The 18,843-nt window shown below is 33.1% G+C and overlaps 1 protein-coding gene and 1 pseudogene across 2 annotated transcripts in view; both read right to left on the reverse strand.

Moving 5' to 3' along the window:
* The window catches only part of SLK (STE20 like kinase), a 45,424-nt gene extending 26,587 nt beyond the window's left edge, over positions 1–18,837 (reverse strand). For both annotated transcript variants that reach the window (XM_011363785.2, XM_011363784.2), the window contains exons 1-6: positions 18,519–18,837; positions 8,372–8,536; positions 6,583–6,631; positions 6,106–6,255; positions 1,381–1,453; positions 1,028–1,222 (exon numbers count right to left, since the gene is read on the reverse strand). In XM_011363785.2, the coding sequence (XP_011362087.1) occupies positions 1,028–1,222; positions 1,381–1,453; positions 6,106–6,255; positions 6,583–6,631; positions 8,372–8,536; positions 18,519–18,668 (782 nt within the window). In that variant the 5' untranslated portion in view covers positions 18,669–18,837. The remainder of the gene's footprint in view (positions 1–1,027; positions 1,223–1,380; positions 1,454–6,105; positions 6,256–6,582; positions 6,632–8,371; positions 8,537–18,518) is intronic.
* On the reverse strand, positions 10,381–10,499 carry LOC111742242 (annotated as a pseudogene).
* Positions 18,838–18,843: the final 6 nt, after the last annotated feature.

Here is an 18,843-nt window from a genome sequence, read left to right on the forward strand (position 1 = left end):
TGCCAAAGGTTAAATACAAAGAGAGAATCTTAAAAGGAGCAAAAGAGAAGTTAGTTACCTACAAGGGAGCACCCATAAGACGGGCAGCTGATTTATCAAAAGAAACTATGTGGGACAGAAGGGCTTGGCACAAAATATTCGACATGATGAAAACCCAGGATCTACAACCAATAATACTTTAGCCAGAAAAGCTATTATTTGGAGGACAGATAAAGAGCTTCCCAGACAAAAATAAGCTAAAGGAATTTATCGACACCAAGCTAGTATTACAGGAAAAGTTGGAGGGACTTAAGAAGAAAGAACATGTATCAAGAACATGAATAAAAAATGGTAATAACTATATTCCTATCAATAAGTACCTCAAATGGAAAAGAATTAAGTGCTCCAACCAAAAGACAGAGTGGCTGAATGGATAAGAAAACAAGACAATTACATATGCTGCCTATAAGAGACTCACTTCAGATTAAAAGACACACACAGACTAAAAGGAAGGGGATGGAGAAAGATATTGCCTTGATGGACTGAGACAGTATTGCGCTGAATGAAATGGGAAGGACAGAGAAAGACAAATATCACATGATTTCACGTACGTGTGGAATCTAAAGAACAAATAAACAACAACAACAAAAGCAGTAATAAACTCATAGATACAGAGAATATTTTGAGGGCTACTAGACGGGAGGGGGTTTGGGGGAGGGAAAAAAAGGCAAAGGGATTAAGAGGTACAAATGGATAGTTGCAGAATAGACATGGAGATGTAGAGTGCAGCATGGGGAAGATGGTTAATGATGTAATATGTAAGGGGGAATAGGAGGTACTAGATTTAGTGGGGTGACTGTCTTGCAAGTTATGTGGATCTCTGATTACTAGGTTATACAACTGAAACTGGTATATTATTATATGCCAACTATAATTCAAAAAAACTCATTGAATTGTACAATGTAAATATGAGCAACTAATTATCTATTACATTTCAATAAAGCTGGGAAAAAAAAATTTTTTTAAAAGCTTCTTTAGAATACTTTACCATCTTGATGGCTGTGCTAAAGTAGGGGGCTCAGATTTTGCTATTTTTAGTAGCACTCGCATTGGATTTAATTCATGATGAGGTGGTTCTATCTCAGCCATTTCTATTAAAGTGATTCCCAGGGACCAAACATCAGCTTTGTAGTCATAGGGTCTGTCCTTAGATGTTTCACACATGACTACCTCAGGAGCCATCCTATAAAAACAAGGAACTGAAAGTTAAGATGTTTAACTTAAGAATAGGATTGCAAACCGCATAAAAGATAAACAGATCACCAATTATGTAGACAAATTAATGAATGTAATAACTGCTGATATAACTAACACTGTAAATCCATAAAACTGAACACATACCAATATGGTGTGCCAATAAAGGAATCTCTTCTTTGAATTGTCCTTGTGTTTTTAGCTGATACTCCAAAATCCGCTTGAAATAAATAATCATATAAAAGTGTTAATGATAGTTTTTAAGCAAAGTTCACTGTTGTCAACAAAAGGGAAAAGCATATAAAGTCTTTTATAATGGCGCTTTTACTAAAGAGTGAGAGAAATAACCTCTATCATTCTAATTCTGACTACCCTCTTCCTACCACACACACTCCCAAAACTGCCAAAAATTCCATCATTAATATACTAATACCACGTTTATACATCTTCAGATCACGAATTCTCCAGAATTGAAGAAAAAAAGGTAACTTTAAAATAGACCAGTCTATCCACTTCAAAACAAATGCCAACTAGGGCTACATTATATTTAAATAGACATTTTTTCTAGTGTGAAAAACAAAAATTATACCAAAGCAGCCTTTATGACAATATTTCTCTTGCTAACTTCCTCATAAGATTGTCACAAAAAATATTAGGAACTGTGTTTTCTGATTTAAATTACAGAGAACAGCAACAAAGAGCTTTATTAATGTTAACCTCACCATTTAAGCTTAGAGCTCAGACCACAATTAATAGTAATATAATTGTTACTGCTGCCTGAATTGCCTCTTGCCATTATATACTATATATACATATCTTTTAAAGTTTCATGTTTGACATGCCACAATTCTCAAAAATAAAATACCAAAAATCCAGTATTTCGCACAGAATATACGCTCAATAAATGGCAGTTACTATTATTAACCATATCTATAATTTTAACCTTTGTGATATTTTGTTGTTAGAACTCTTAAAACTCATTAAATCTTACTTTGTATTCTAATTATTTGTTTACTGTATCGTGGTTTTTTATGAACATGTAGTTCTGCTTAAACATAAATAGGCAGCTACCTATTACCTGTGGAATGAAGTTCAAGCTTCCTAATGTGGTAGACAAAGTCCTTCATTACATTAGATATTTTGTTAATGTTTTATAATTAAATAAATAAGCAAACAGAACATATTATAGTTGGAAAATATATTTGCAGAAAATGCAACAAATAGATTTATTCAGGACTCTTCACCCCTATTACCCGCTACCTCCTCTACTTATAGGCTCCTTTTATGTTTCTGGAGGAAGAAATTGAGATCACAGTATGATATTCCTGCCCGAAGAGGTTCTGTACTCAGGTAAAGTGAGCTCGGTAATCTAGAGTTTTCCTAGAACCTATGACACTATTCTTCTTAACTTTCTCCTCTCAGTACATGACTTGGGAAGGAGGTCCAGAAATAGGTCTAAACAATGTCTACTGTCAACATTCATATCTCTCTAAACGCTCTAATGAAAAGGAAGTAAACTAAAAAGGAACAAAAGGCATTTTTATTTTCTATGCAAAAAGGAAAATGAAGGTCACTATATGCTTTGTATTTCTACTTATAATGACATGGCATGTACACATTGGTCTGTTAAGATAACATTTTACATACTTATTTCCATTTGTGATAATGTGATCCAATAAGATCATCCTAAAACTTTGGGTCCATGAGGGTAGTATGGTTCTATAAATCTATGTACACATAACAGGATGTCAAAGAAATGGAATGTTCTCTGCAAGTATTTACAAATTAATAGAAAAAAAATTGCAACTGTTTTAAATGTCAAGCAACTCAAAACTATTTTGGCATCCTTAAATCTTCAAAATATACTTATTTTTGAAGGTATGCATTATTTTACACAAAAGTATGTTCCTGTATTCAAATAATGTTAATATATTTACAGAAAAACAATCACCAAAGATGGATCAAAATTATAAAATACTATTTCAAAATGAGTTATGAGACTTCAAAAAACAAAAGACATAAAAGAGTAGCATAAGTCAGACTCAGAAATGAGGTAGCAGAATGCAAGAGAAAATTAGAAAAAAAAATCATTTAAAAAAAAAGACTAAACTAGGAGGAATGCAAGGACAAATAATACAATAAAATTCATACCCTTTACCACTTCACACCCACTAGGATAGCTATCATCAAAAATATATCCTTGTTAGTGTTGACAAGGATGTGGAAAAACTGGAACCCTTGTGCATTGCTGGTGGGAATGAAAAATGGTACAGCTACTATGGAAAATAATATGCTGGTTCCTCAAAATATTAAATACAGAATCATCATATGATACAGCAATTCTGCTTCTGGAATAGCCAAAAGAATTGAAAGCAGGGGCTCACACAGATATTTGTACACCTATGTTCATAGCAGCATTATTCACAAGAGCCAAAAGGTGGAAGCAATCAAAGTGTCTATCAATGGATGAATGGATAAACAAAATGTAGCATATACATCTAACAAATATTATTCGGCCTTAAAAAGAAAGTAATTTGACACATGCTACGACATGGATGAACCTTAAAGACATTATGCTAAGTCACAAAAGGAAAAATATTGTACGATTCCACTTATATGAGGTACCTAAAGTAGTCAAATTCAAACAGACAGAAAGTAAACGAGGGTTGCCAGAGGCTGGAAGAGAGGGAAATGGGGACTTAAGTGTTTAAAGGGTAGAGTCTCAATTGGGGAAGGTGAAAAAGTTCTGGAGATGGACAATGATGATCGCTGCACAACAATGTGAACATACTTAATGCTACGGAACTGTATGGTTAAAATGGTAAATTTTGTTAAGTATATTTCATCATAATAAAAAAAAGAAATGAAGAAATATAAAAAGAACTTGAGGAAAAAGTTGTAAATATTGATGACAGGTATATCTCACAAGCAGATAATCAAAGTCCCTAAAGACGAAAGTCAATACAAGGGAACAGAACAAACACTAAATCAGTAATTCCAAAACACCTTACTGAAAAAAAAGCTGAATTGTTATAAAAAAAAAAAAACATATATATTAGAAAAGTCTAGACAAATTACTGGTCCTTAAAGAAAAATAATTCCTTGACATCTAGGCAAAAAGAGCATATGACTCATAAGAGAAAGAAAATCGAACTTTTCAACAACACTTTATGACAGAAGAAAACAGGGTAACATATTTCAGGTACTCAAGGAAAGAAATACAAACCAAGGACTTTCTAACTCACAAAACTGACCTTCAAAATATAAAGAATAGAACTGTTATCCTTATATAAAAACTCAAGAACGCTTCCAGAGGAATCTACCAGAGAATGAACTTCAGACAACCGACATGACCAGAGACATCAACATAAGGATTGGTGATGAGCATTAAATAAATATAGAAAAGAGGATTTAAATGAGTATTTATGGTATATTCTAAATCAATCATCAATGTCCTTGAGAACCATGACTCTCAGGAGATACAGATGTAATATAGAAGAGCTTGAGGGCGGCAGGGGGTGGGGGGGGGACCTTTATGTTGAATTTGAATAGGAAACATATAGGAACTCATGAGAGTCTCTCTTCTTTAGAAAGGCCTAGAACAATTGCCAATCCAGAGACTATAAGCGCCTCTGACACTCAAATTGTGGTCTTGAAATACCACATCCTACCAAAAGAAACCAAGGTTTCTTGAAGAAATGGCTAATCACAGGTCTGAGGCAGGAAACACACAATATGAGCCTGAAACATCTCAAGCAAATAGATAATAAGGAAGCTATCGAAGCTTTGACTCATGTCAAAAAGACTGACAAGCCAACTTGAAGAAACTCCCATTCACCAAAGATGGTACAATGTTAGCTTAAATAAAGATAAAAACTGCAACAGATTTGAAGCCTATAAAATAAAATGAATTTATGAATTAATAATGACATTTTAAAAAATACTGGTCACCAACATTTTAAAAAATACTGGTCAAGATGAGAGAGAACCAATTCATTGTCTTAAGCTAAGGAACTAAGGTACAAAATTGTGTAGTCTTCTATATCTGTATTTATTTCATAATAAAAAGGTTAAAATTTAGTATATCAAATAATACCTGTTTAGATGTCATGACAAAGTGAAGTAAAATGACTATGATTACTCCTATCAACATCGCCTTTGAATATATTTTGTCTTTTTAATATGCTTTCAAAATACATAAATTTAGACTTCATCACCAGATTTTTTTTAATTCATATCTTGGGTATACTTAAAGAGGGCTGTATCTTCCATTTGTGTGTGTATAAAATTAATTAAGTTCCCATTTAAATCTACATCTATTTCTTCTGACGAAGTTTCACTTATTCTCCCACTTAAAAAACAAAAGTAAAAACTGTAGTCCTTATACTTGTTTTAGGTATCCTTTTCAGTTCTATGGTTAGTTACTGTTAGTTTAGCCAAGGTATGCATAAAATAAAGTATAAAACTAAATAATAAACATGAAAAAAGAATCTCATTAGACATGAGTTTCAGAATTAAAGATAAAACTAGCAGTTTTACATGCTATATCATACTCCAAATGTATTATATTAATAAATATTAAGTCTACATACAAAAATTTAATGGAAAAAAGAACCAGTTTTTTAAAGCTTGCCTTTATGCATCCTTTCTTACTTTCTTTTTAAAATGTCTTTATATTAGATGACTATACTTTGGAACTCTGGGAGTTAATGAATAATTACTTATCTAAGGAAGTATTTAAAAAATTAATTGAGAGTAATTCATTTTTCACATATTTGAGTTATAACAAAACAATAATTAAGTCACATATATACAGGGGAAAAGAAATCTCAGAGCACAAATCAAATGTTTTATTTAAGGGAATAAACTTACCCAACTTAATATCTCCATCTAAGGTAAAAAGAATGTTGCCGGCCTTTAGATCTCTGTGGATGATTTTGTTATCATGTAAGTAGTTCAACGCTTCTAAGGTCTGTCTACAAACTACTTGTATTTGGGACTCAGTTAATGGTCTCTCGAGTTCTATAAGGAAAAAGTAAACAAATCTGCATTTTTTATTCAGTGAAAACATATCGGCAAGCTATGTAACTTCACCATCACTATCAAGGATCATATACAGTGAATTTATTCTAGAAGAACTAAATATCTACAAAGACTTTTCTTTACATGTTATACTCAATATTTCATTTTAGAACTTTATTACAATTATCCAAGAAAAACAGAGTTAAGCGGACTTCTTAATTGACTGAACTTCACTTAACAATAAGATATCAACATATAAATGTTTTAAATCCTTTCACTTTTATTAAGTATAATTTAAGATACAAACAAAGGAAAAAAGGTATTTACCAAGCATCACAGCATCGACTGCTCCTCCTGCACAAAACTCAATGAGGATCTGTGGGCAAATAAAAAAGCATGTGTCTAACACAACATTGAGTTTGAGTATTTTTTCTTTGACTCAGCAAAAAAGATAAACAGCTATCAAATAACTCAAGTTATGAAAACAGTGTTATGCTGCTGACCATAAAACTTTTCTTTGTCAAAAGTGTTAATGATATACACTGGAGAAAGCACATAGAGAATACATTCTGCAAGTATGTGCATTTTTGTTAATCATCATTTTTAGTGTTCCTGCTTCTCTAAAATAACAAGGTACAGAATTTTTCTTCAGAACAGTATTATATATCCATTTCATCACCACTAAAACATTTTATTACTCTCATTTTTAAGGTAACTGTTGTGATTTAAGTGACCAAATATATTTTTTAACTTTACTAATAGGAATAAATCCTGAAAATATAGACTTTTAGTTTAAAAAAAAAATAGAAAAAAACATATACAAAACCTTCTGATCCTAGGTCAATTATCACTTCCTGATGGATGCCTTTCCAGACCTCCCTGGTACATACTACCAGGTACCTTTCCTTAACCCTTATCACAGTTGTAAATTTCTATTTACTATGATTCTTTGGTTAATTATTATCTATCTCTCTCACCAGACTGTCCCTTCACAGTTGTCTAACTTTTAATTTTATGAGTCTTGAGTAAAGATCTTATCTATTTATTACATTGTCTAGGAGTTCATTTTCATTATAATCTCTGGAAATGTTCTGCTAGAGCCGTGAACAACTATATTAGAAGATATGACATTAATAATAACTATAGATAATTTTTTTAAATTACATATCTTAACAAATTCTATAGCTTCCTGCTTTGTTTTCCCTGTATATAATAACACTTGATTTTTTTTACAGGTGCTTATCAATTACAAAATTTTTTTCAAATGCATTATATCATTTGAAAAATAATTTGGGAGGTAGATCATTACTCATCCTTGTGGGGAAATACAGACTCATAAGGGTTAATTAACTTATTGAAGCTCCTACCTACCAGCACCAGGATCAAAAAATACAGGCCTTTTGATTCCCAGTCAGGTATTATTTGTCCTACCTACTCTTCTCCCATAACACTCTGTTTCTTCCTTCAAAGAGAAAAATGAAAACTGTTTCAAAAAGCACTCTTGTTTAGAGTTGGTACAAAGGAAGTGACTGGTTATTAAAATGAATATTAATATTTTATTTCTGTATCTATTTGTGCCTAATATTCTCTAAGAATAAACCAAATTTATACATACAGCCTTAACCACTTACATCATGTACTAAAGCTGGGCTTAATAATATAGAAAATAAATATTTAACATTTCTAGTAAGCATTTTATAGTTTATTACATGATTTAAAAAAAGTTTAAGATAAGAAAATTATAAATAATTTCTAAGAGAACAAAAGAAATATTTAAAACTTTTCAAGTAAACGCTTAGGTTTAAATTACAAGAAAAGGCCATCTAATTTCATAATTTAGGAAATTTAACATTCTTAACAAAGTTTCTCCATTTGGTTCCAATGTCAAATAATCATGAAATATGGTACAAAATGAAATATACATCTGAATATCTGTTGAAGCTAAGGATAATTATGTTGTTAATGATGCTTTCGTCAGCTGGCCAACTCTCATTAAAGTAACACAAGTAACTAAAAAGAAAAAGTAAAACATAAAGTAGACTTTCACAACTAATAAACCTCTTTAGGACAATGAAATCATTTTGACCACTCCTATAGATCAACAGAAAATAATTACCCAAAGATTGTTCTCATAATAGAAGGCATCTAGAAGCTTGACTATATTTGGGTGATCACAAGATGCTAAGATATCAATTTCAACCATGTAATCTTCAAGTTCTTCTTCAGATTTGGTGTCAATCACCTTTGCAGCAGCTAAAACATTGGTCTCTTTATTCTGGGCCTAAAAATGAAAGTATCAGAAATGTCACAATGCGGACTTTTTTTAATTTTACTATTTTTTTAAATAAGCATTCTTTTTTAGAACAGTTTTAGGTTCACAGCAAAGTTCAGCAAAAAGTACAGAGAGTTCCCATATACTCCCCACTTCTACACATGCACAGCCTCCCCCACTATCAAGAATTCACACCAGAATGGTACATTTGTTACAACAGATGACCTATATTGACATATCATGATCACCCACAGACCTTAATTTACATTTAGATTCATTCTCTTGGGAGTACATTCTATGGGTTTCGACAAACGCATGACATGTATGCACCAATATACAGAAGTTTCACTTCCCTAAAATTCCTCTATACTCTATCTATTCATCCCTTCCTAATCTCTGGCAACCACTGATCTTTTACTCCATAGTTGTGCTTTGCCAGAATGTCATATAGTTGGAATCATACAGTATGTAGCCTTTTCAAATTGGTGTCTTTCATGTAGTAACATGCATTTAAGGTTCCTCAATGTCTTACTTGGTTTGATAGCTCATTTCTTTTTAGCACTGAATTCATTATACAGGTATGCCATCCATTCACCTACTCAAGGTATCTTGCTTGTTTCCAAGTTTCAGCAGTTATGAATAAAGCTACTATAAACATACATGTGCAGGTTTTTGTGAGGATATAAGTTTTCAACTCCTTGGGTAAATATCCAATTATTGGATAATAAGGTAAAAATGTTTAGTTTTGTACGAAACTGCCAAACCATCTGCCAAAGTGACTGTACCATTTTGCATTCTCACCAGCAATGAATGAGAGTTTCTGTTGCACCATATTCTTACCAGCATTTGGTGTTGCCAGTGTTTTGGATTTTCGCCATATGTGTATTGGCCATCTACGTATCTTCTTTGGTAAGATGCCAGTACAGATCTTTTGCCTATTTTTTGAACCAGTTTGTTGGTTTTCTAATTATTGAGTTTCAAGTGTTCTTTATATGTTCTTTATCAAATGTCTTTTGCAAATATTTTCTCCCAGTTAGTGGCTTGTCTTCTCATTCTTTTGACATACTTATTTTAAAAGATAGCCTAAACATAAATATTAACTAATGCATGCTATGCACTATGCTAAGTGCGTATCTTAAGCAGATCATAAAATACTAATTAGGTTTTTAAAAGGCATTTCAATATTATTATATCACTTCAGCAAAACTGCATCTATTAAGAAAAAAATACCAAACTTTTAAAAGCTACTTATAAGTATTTTAATAAATAAATAAATGTCCAAATCCTACTTTCATGAATTTATGGTAAAGAGATAATTTTATATAATAAAAATATGCTTACATAAAAATATTCATCAAAGCTATGCTTACAGTAAGGAAAAATGAATCAGCCTAAATGTCTAGTCACAAGAACCTGCTTATATAATTCAATATAATTCTACAATGGAACATTATGCAGTCATTAAAATTAATTGGCTAATTAATATTTCTTAAGATAAAATAGCAGCCATAAAACATCACTGAATGGGAAAATAGGCAAATTACTAAACATGAGAGATATGTAATTTTACAGAAACTACACATCCATTTTCACATATGAAGAGCTTCATAAGCAGTAAATGGAAAGACAGCATTAGTGAGGATGGTAGAATTTCAGGCGCTTTTGATTTTTTATTATTTTTCATATTGTTTAATTTTTTATTAAAAAAAAGTTTAATTTTTTTATATATAATAAAAAGTTTTATTAAAAAAAGTTTAATTTTTTTTTTTTTTTTTTTAAGCAAGGCTACCCTTGGTTGACCTCACAGATTGCAAGGACCTTGTCACCTAAAAACCCCTTACTCGAATTTTTTACACTTATAGCACCTGGTCTTCCTAGGTGGTCTCCCATCCAAGTACTAACCAGGCCTGACCCTGCTTAGCTTCTGAGATCAGACGGGATCGGGCTCGTTCAGGGTGGCATGGCTGTAGACATATTGTTTAATTTTTTAAAAATGGACAAGTATTTTTATAGAGGCAATTAGTACTTAAAAATCAGTATATGAGAGATTTCTTAGTAATCTATCATCTAACATTGGTGATGATGATGAAGAAAATAAACAAAGCAGGTATCAGCCTACGAATTTTTTTGTCAAGAGAAAAATTTTGAGATGTCCTAAATTACAGCAGACAGGAGAGTGAGAGAGACGGGAATAATTCACCCGATAATAGCTGTGGCACAACTCACAAAAGACTGCTCATATTCTTGAATGTATGCTGGAGCTTTGAATCAACCTCAAGAGTCTTATTAGCTGATCACTAGACACCACTGCATACTACGCAACTTTCAGGACTGTTGCCCTAACCAATCAAAAGCAGTAAATATTTTTTCCTTACAGAATGTATACCTATCATAGAACTACTCCCACTTTACCTCGTCCCATCTTGCTTATCTGTAGCCAATGTAAATTCTTCCTAAAAATCTTACATCTTTCTTCCCTAGAACAGAATGTCTAAAAGTGCCCATCAATGCCAGTAAGGCATGCATGTTTGTCTTTTCTATCTAGCTTATCCATGCTGCTGGTAGTTTGACTTCATGCTCCAGGATCTGGTCCTATTCTGGCTAACACTTGGCCCAATAAAACCTTTCTTTCAAAAAACTTTTGGCTATGAAGTTTTTTGTTTAACATTTTCTAAGTACATTACTGCTGTTTTACTTCCTTAGGGAAAAACAGAGGCAAAAATACTAATTACTAATTAAATAACCCTAACGTTTGGGGTTCAGAGAACATGTTACGAATAAAAAGATAACTTTATACTGGTCTTCACTACCACAGTAGAAGAATATTCTAAACTACTACATTTTATAAAATATAAGATGCCTTTTAAGATGCACCATTATCCTATATTTCACTAAGAAAGAAAAACTTCCAACAAACTATTACACTTTATTTTTTAGAATTTCTATGTTATGCCTTTTTTAAAAAACTCACTTGGACATGTTTAGACAAAATTTGTTATTGCATATCTATAATCTGTGCATAATGAAAAATTAAGTACTAATATTTAAGTTTTACTCTTCTAAATTACTTTTCATTCAGAGTTATCTAATGTCTGTGTTTTCCACACAGTATCATTCTCTGGCCATTAAAAGCTTTGGTGAAGCAGCACTGCTCCTCTGCTACTTGTCTCCAAAATTTTCTTTGAAGCCACTGTCTCCCATTTTGCAAAATGCTCATACTACTTTCTTGATCTTACCACGGGTGCTAAAGGATGTTTAGGTAACAATCGGGACTTACCTTCTTTCTTCAAAAGGTCCTCAAATAGTTTATTAATTGAAACATCAAAGGACTATAACTGTATGACATGGGGGTACAACTAAGTTCAATGACAGACATATCATGACCTCCACCTGGCCAACAATAATACTAAGGCATTGATCAGTAAAGGATATATCCCAATTTCAGAGATGTTAAAAAGCAAACAGTTTATCATAACTGGTGAAATACAGCCATTAAGTTTCTTTCTCTAAGGAAGATACTACAGTTGAGCCAATAATAATTAGAACTCGCCCTCCCTTATTCAGAGGAAATAAGTCAGTGACAGATAAGCCCTTCTCTTATCATTTTTATGTAACACTTTAGGAAGAAAGAGACCAGAAGAACTGTCCTTGAAGAGGAACATTATAAAATATGAGCCCTGGTAGGAGACCAAGCATATTCTGAGTGGAGTTAAAAGTCATCCTACTTCTTCATGCTTCTACTGATGTGCTGAGAGATTTTAAAGATGTATCTTTTACTTCTGAATAGAATGGCATGAAGGGGGAGAAATAACTAACACTCGACGATCTCTGAAGTTCTTTATAGTAGCAAATTTCATTATTCCATTCCCCTAGATACAGTGATTAAACCAACAATGGGACCATTTGGTTTAACATAAGTAATAAATAAAAGTTACATTAGAAAGTATAGTGCCTCCTACATTGTTGCTTGAAAATAACTTGATTTATCAGGATCTAGTACTAGAGAACTCTGAAAATCAAAAGTGAAATAAAAATTGATAACCATGTGAAACTATTTTAAACAAATATAATAGATATAAAGTGATAAAAGAAAGTCTCATTAATTTACTAACGAAAAGCATGACAATTTTTGACATAAAGACAACGAAATAACTGTTAATAAAAACAAGAATTGAATAACGGATGCCAAGATATTACTTTAAAGAAGATATAACTTATATTGATAAAAAGTTTTCAGAGACCAGTCATGATCATTTAAAAATCACTATGTTTTTGTTTTCATGAATCACAAATAGAACTTGACCACTCTACATAAACAAATAGGGGGCTAGAGAAAAACATAACTTATTAAGTTTCCTGTACTGGTTTCATGTTCTAAACAAATCAGGGTAAAAATTACATCCTCTTATAATGCTCTTGTTTCAACAGCAGTTACTTTCCCGGATGGTGACAATATAAGTAATTTTTAAATTTTCATTTATTTTCTTCCTATATTTCTACATTTCAAGACTATATAATACTTTCACAATGAGAAATATATTTTAATAGAATTCTCAGCTACAAATTGAAAGACCAAGCATAGAAAATATAGATGACCTTAGTACTACAAAGGTGTTAGTCAATCAAAAGGGGGAGGGAAAAAAATAAGATGAATACAAAAAGAATCTAAAAGACAAAGAATAAAAAGAAAGAGATGAACCCAAACACTTTAATAATCACTGGGACTGATTCTATTAATTTGAATGATTTGATCTCAAGGTTGAGAACTCAAAGGTATTCCTCCTCCTACCAAGAAAAGTCCAGTGTATAAAAACATTCAACCATAAGAAAATACAAAAACTAAACCAACCAAATCACAGTTTATGAACATTTACTACATGCAAGGCATTAGCTGAAGATGTAGGAAACACAAAGACAAACACGGCACCCCACAAAAATTTGTTCTCAGAAAGAAATGCAGTATAAAAATCTATTAAAGCATGCTCAAGAATTGGTCTGCTATGATCGATTTGTTCATTGAAAAAATATTTACTGAGTACCTTCTAGATGTCAGGCACTGTTCCAGATGCTGACAGTGTAAAAAATACACAAAATCCTTCTGCACTCATGGCACTTATAATTGTGGGGAGAAGACATATAAGAAAAGAGAGTATGTTAGTGATAAGTACTCTGGAAAAATTAAAGTAAGGTAATAAGAAAGATGAGGAGATGGGGGGTACACAGGGAAGAAATTACAATTTAAATAGCGTAGTTAAGTTAGACTTCACTGAGGTGATGATATTTGAGCATATCGGTATCAATAAAGTTCAATTATCATCTTTGCTTTTTTGAGCTATGTAGTTAAATTGGAAATTTTAGTATTTTGCAAAGAAATAAGGTATAAAAACTTCCAATTATTTCAAGTATGCTATTCTATATAATAGTATGCATTATGCTATTAGATATCATTCATTGAGCAATTACATTGTGCCAAGCACTGTTCTTTGCACTCCCCATTTATTAACTTATTTAATATTTGTATCGATAGGTTCAGCCAAAAGAAATAATCATATTGATTATTTTAATAGAGAGAATTTAATATAATGGTTGACTTGTTAACTAGGTAACTAAAAAATTAGAAAAGGTGAAGGGTCAGGGAGGTCACAACTGCAGGAAAAAGCTACTACCCTAGGACCAGAGGAACCAAGGGAAGGAACTAGAATTATTGAAACTCAAAAGCTTAGAGGAAAGGTTCTGCAGAGCTGAAACTCAGATCCCTGAGGAGAGTGTGCTACTTGGCTGCTGCCAGCATCTCTGAACTTGGAAGAGCGGTCACATGGAACCAGGACACCTTTTGAAAAAGAGGGGACCAGCCAACTGAAGCTGGTATTATGAAGGGTTATGATATTAACTCTGTAAGTGTTGGAAAAACTACAAATGATTCAACTGCTCTTGCTGGGATGAAGAATTTCCACTAGGATGGTGGTAAGACTAACAGGGAAACAGACAAGAAGCCCACAGGAAACAGAGAAAAGCCAAGTTCTCTCTTCCTCCTCCTCTTTGCAGCCTCCCTCTAGTGCTCCATACTTATGAAAACTAAAAGTGAACAGCTGGCAAGGTAGAAATGTGATTTGCCAAATGGTTAAAATCCAAAATATACTACAAATAAACAAGAAAAAGACATAGAACAGAAACATGAAGAGACTTGAACACAAAAGAAGAAATCCAATTTACCAATAAACCTATTAAAAGAATTACTTATTAGTAGTCAGAGAAAAGTGAATTAAAACCACAATAAATATATATATATATATAAACATCAGACTGCCAAAACTGAAAAATTCTGACAACATCAAATGTTGGCGAAGATGGAGAGCAAAGAAATTCTCATATGCTGCTGGTGGGAGTGTAAACTAGTGTAGTTTGGCATCATCTAGTATAATTAAAGATACACTACCCTATAACCCAACAATTCTACTCCTGAGTTAAGTCTTAGCAAATCTTATGCATATATGCATCAGTTTGGTGTATAAAAGCCAAAACCTGGAAACAACTAATATACTCGTTAACAGCAGAATGGTAAATAACTGGTGATATAACCATATAATGGAATTCTATGCTATAATGAACATGAACTAACTACAGCTCCAGGTGATAACAAAGATTAACCTGAACTAACTACAGCTCCAGGTGATAACAAAGATTAACCTCACAAACATAATGCTGATTTTGAAAGAGGCAAGACACAAAAAGAATACACTCAATATGATTCCATTCAAATAAAGTTCAAGTGCATAAAAAGCTAAATTTATAATGTTTATGGATACATATCTAGATGGTAAGCTATAAAGAAAAGCAAAGAAATTAGTAACTTAAAGATAGGATAGTGGTTTCCTTTACAAGAAGAGAGGGATCAATTAAGAACAGAGGTGGGAGGGATTCTGGGGTACTAGTAGAATTCCCTGACTTTGATGATTAATAGGAGTTTATTTTATTATTATTTGCTAAATGTACATGTTTTTGTACATTTCAATACAAAGGTTATATATTTCAGTTTTTTTTAAAAAAAAAAAAAAAGGTGCATGTCATCAGTGCCATAAAACAATCACTTTCATCCAGTACCCAGTCAGGAGTTCGGCTTCAATTCAATATATAATTTTATGTCAGTCCTTTTTTCTTCTGTTAAAGACAACAGAAATCCAAATGCAAAAAAAAAAAAAAAAAAAAAGAGGGATGTTACATATTCATTTGTATGTCGAATAATACTATATTGAAAAGAGAAAAAAGAAAAATAAAAATAGATAAGTCAGAGACTTAGAAAAAGAGAAAATAAATTAAAAATAGGGAAGATTTTTCAAGTACAAAAATAACAGAGTTGTGTAGTGCTGAACTGAATGGAAAGAATACAACTATATGATGGAAAATGTTTCAAATAAACTAAGTACACAAGATGATTGCCTACTTACAATTTAATCTTTATAACGGTTACTAATTTCCATAAGCAAATGACAGAATCAATTTTACAAATAGTTTTCTACTGCCCACAACATTAAGGTTTGATAGCTTTTTCCCCCACGCAGAAGGAAGTTTATAAACTTAAAATTTCTAGAGTATCTTGGAAAACAAAAACTTCCAGGAAAAAGAGGTAAAGCAGGTCAGGTGAGTTTAAATTTTCCTTTTTAAAAAATCTCAGAGCCCTAGAAGCACAGAAGAGTGAAATGAAAAGATGCAAAGAATTTATGCTCTCCAAATACCACAGTAAAATAATCAAGACCACAAAAATTATCCTTGACACAATTTTATAGTGTTCGACTACATAGAATAAGTCTCTTTTTCAGAAAATTTTCAATTGATATCTCATTGTAAAAAGATATGTTACACTTTGCAGAAAGAGTCATTAATGAAATCACAGAGCATTAGTATGCCCACACAATTATTCTGTGCCATGGGAAAATAGGAAAATGACTCACTATCTTCATAGGTCCCTTTTCCTATCCCATCCTATATTTTGCTTCTGAGCTGTAAACGTAATAATGGTAATTTCTACCATTTACTGAGCCCTTTTTATGTGCCTTATACTTATTATCTCCTTTAATTCTCACACACTGAGGAGTAGGTCTTATTGATGAAGAAAGTGAGACATGGAATGATTAAGTACTTTGTCTAAGCTCACAGGCTGCTATTGAAGGAGCCCAGATATAGTACAATTCTAGAGCTAGTGTCTTAATAGTACAGTGTTCCTATTAAATAAAACTTTTATACCATGAAAACTGCCCATAATCACTTACTGCCTTCTAACTACTGGATTCTAGATGCCTCGAGGATTTATTTTTGCCTTTCCTAAATAACTGCATACTCACAGAGTGTTAATGGGTAAAGAAATCTGAACAAACATTTTCCAGCTAAGAAAACAGAGGTTCAGAGAAGTTAAGTGTTCTGTCCAAGATCACAAAGCTGGTTTGTGACAGCCAGCACTAAAACACAATTCTTTACTCTCAAGAGTGATCTCACTGCACTAAAAGCCCTTCCTACCATACATCTATACAGTAAGCTCTTGCTGAAACCCATACTTTACCCTCTGAAGTTTACTTTGCCAACTTTCACAGCATTAAATAATTTCAATAAGCACTCCCATGTAGGTAACACACATTCTTCTAGCAAATGTCTTGAGAGGTGGACTATGTGCAAAGACAACTGATGAATCCAGATGTACATCATAATTTTTGCCCTGGTCTTATCATAAAAACACAAACACATTAACAATAATATGTGACAAGTGCCATAGCAGCCAGGTGGACAATGTGTTCTGAAAGCACACATAGAGGAGTGGATAGTTCATCCTGAATAAAGAATGAGAAAGACTAGGGACAGTGAGATGTATCTGAAACAGGGCAAAGGTAGAAGTGGATGGAGCTTAGAAAGGAAGGAAAATGCTATCATTTTTACCAATGGACATTAAAGCAAAAAACAATAGTAAACATGGGGTCAGAAGACCTGAGTTCAAATCTAAACTATGACTTCGAACAATTTCTGAGTCTGTGTCCTCATCTATGAAATGACTTGCCTACCTCACAAGGCTTTTGGGGGCCAAATTATGTGAAAGTACTTTTTAAAAACTGAAAAGTCCCATATAAACAGAAGTTATTTACGTTTTCACTTCTAGGCAACCTGTGGGTCCTTCCCCCTAACCTGTGTCTCATAATAACCTCACCCTTCAGGATGAAAATATTCCAATGACATCATTCATTCCTATACTCCTTATGAGGCAGTAAACAGTTAATAATAATGCCTTCAGGTTGAAACATCAAACCTCTTTCTACTGAAATAAATATATATGCATATATATATATGCTGTGTGTGTTTTTAATTTCTTAAGAGCTGGTATTGACTTCTAGTCAATGCTCACTATAATTACATTTAGAAACTAGTACCAGATGCAGGTTTTCTTGTGGAAATTTTCTATCAGAAATTCCATTCCATTTTACAGTATGTTGTCAAGCGACCAACTCAAAAATAGTCTGCAAGTAGCAATCACTATGTTCTCACCCCCAAGAGACTGGTTATGTGTTAGCTATAGACACTGCTATATGTCCTGGACCCTAAAAAAGAAAATGTCTTAGGAAAAGCACACATATGACTGCAAATAGCAAGTAGACAAATATAAGTCTACTGAAAAGTATCGGTTTCTACAAGCACAATGATTTTAAAACACTTGAGGGCCACAGCCTGACCCGAGCTTTAAAGAACATCATCATTTCCTCTAAAGTTTGACAGCAGACATTATAACCTTGCCTCCCTTTAGCAATTACTCTTTAAACTACGTCCAGACCCAATTTTGTTCAACCTTAAACCCTACTGTCTTAGCTGCTCCTTGGACGATAACCTAAGTAAAGTTCCAATGTACGTTCACGAAGTCAAAAAGAGAAAGGGACAAGAAGGACGGTAAATCCCAGTGCCACTCCGGGCCAGTGGCTGTTTTACCTTCCAAGTGCAACTTCCCGTTTTCTCTTACCTTGTACACTTTCCCAAAGGCTCCGTCACCCAATTCTCCTATAATTTCCCAAAACTCCTCAGGGTTCAAATCCCTCTTCACATGTTCGTACTGCTTCTTCTTCTTCTCGCTCCCCAACTTGAAGATCTTACGGAAATTGAAGAAGGACATTTTTCCTCCCAACAGAGTTCCTGGCACTTAAGGACTAAAACAACAATAAAATGCAAAGTTTCTCCTCCCCTCCTCTCCCGCGCGAGCCCGGCGAGCGGCGCCGACCCGCGCGGGCTCTTCTGGCTCCTGCCGCTCGGTCCAAGCGTCCCCGGGGAAGGCGGGGCGCGACTCCGGC

Source organism: Pteropus vampyrus, unplaced genomic scaffold (assembly GCF_000151845.1).
Source record: "Pteropus vampyrus isolate Shadow unplaced genomic scaffold, Pvam_2.0 Scaffold89, whole genome shotgun sequence".
Taxonomy (NCBI): domain Eukaryota; kingdom Metazoa; phylum Chordata; class Mammalia; order Chiroptera; family Pteropodidae; genus Pteropus; species Pteropus vampyrus.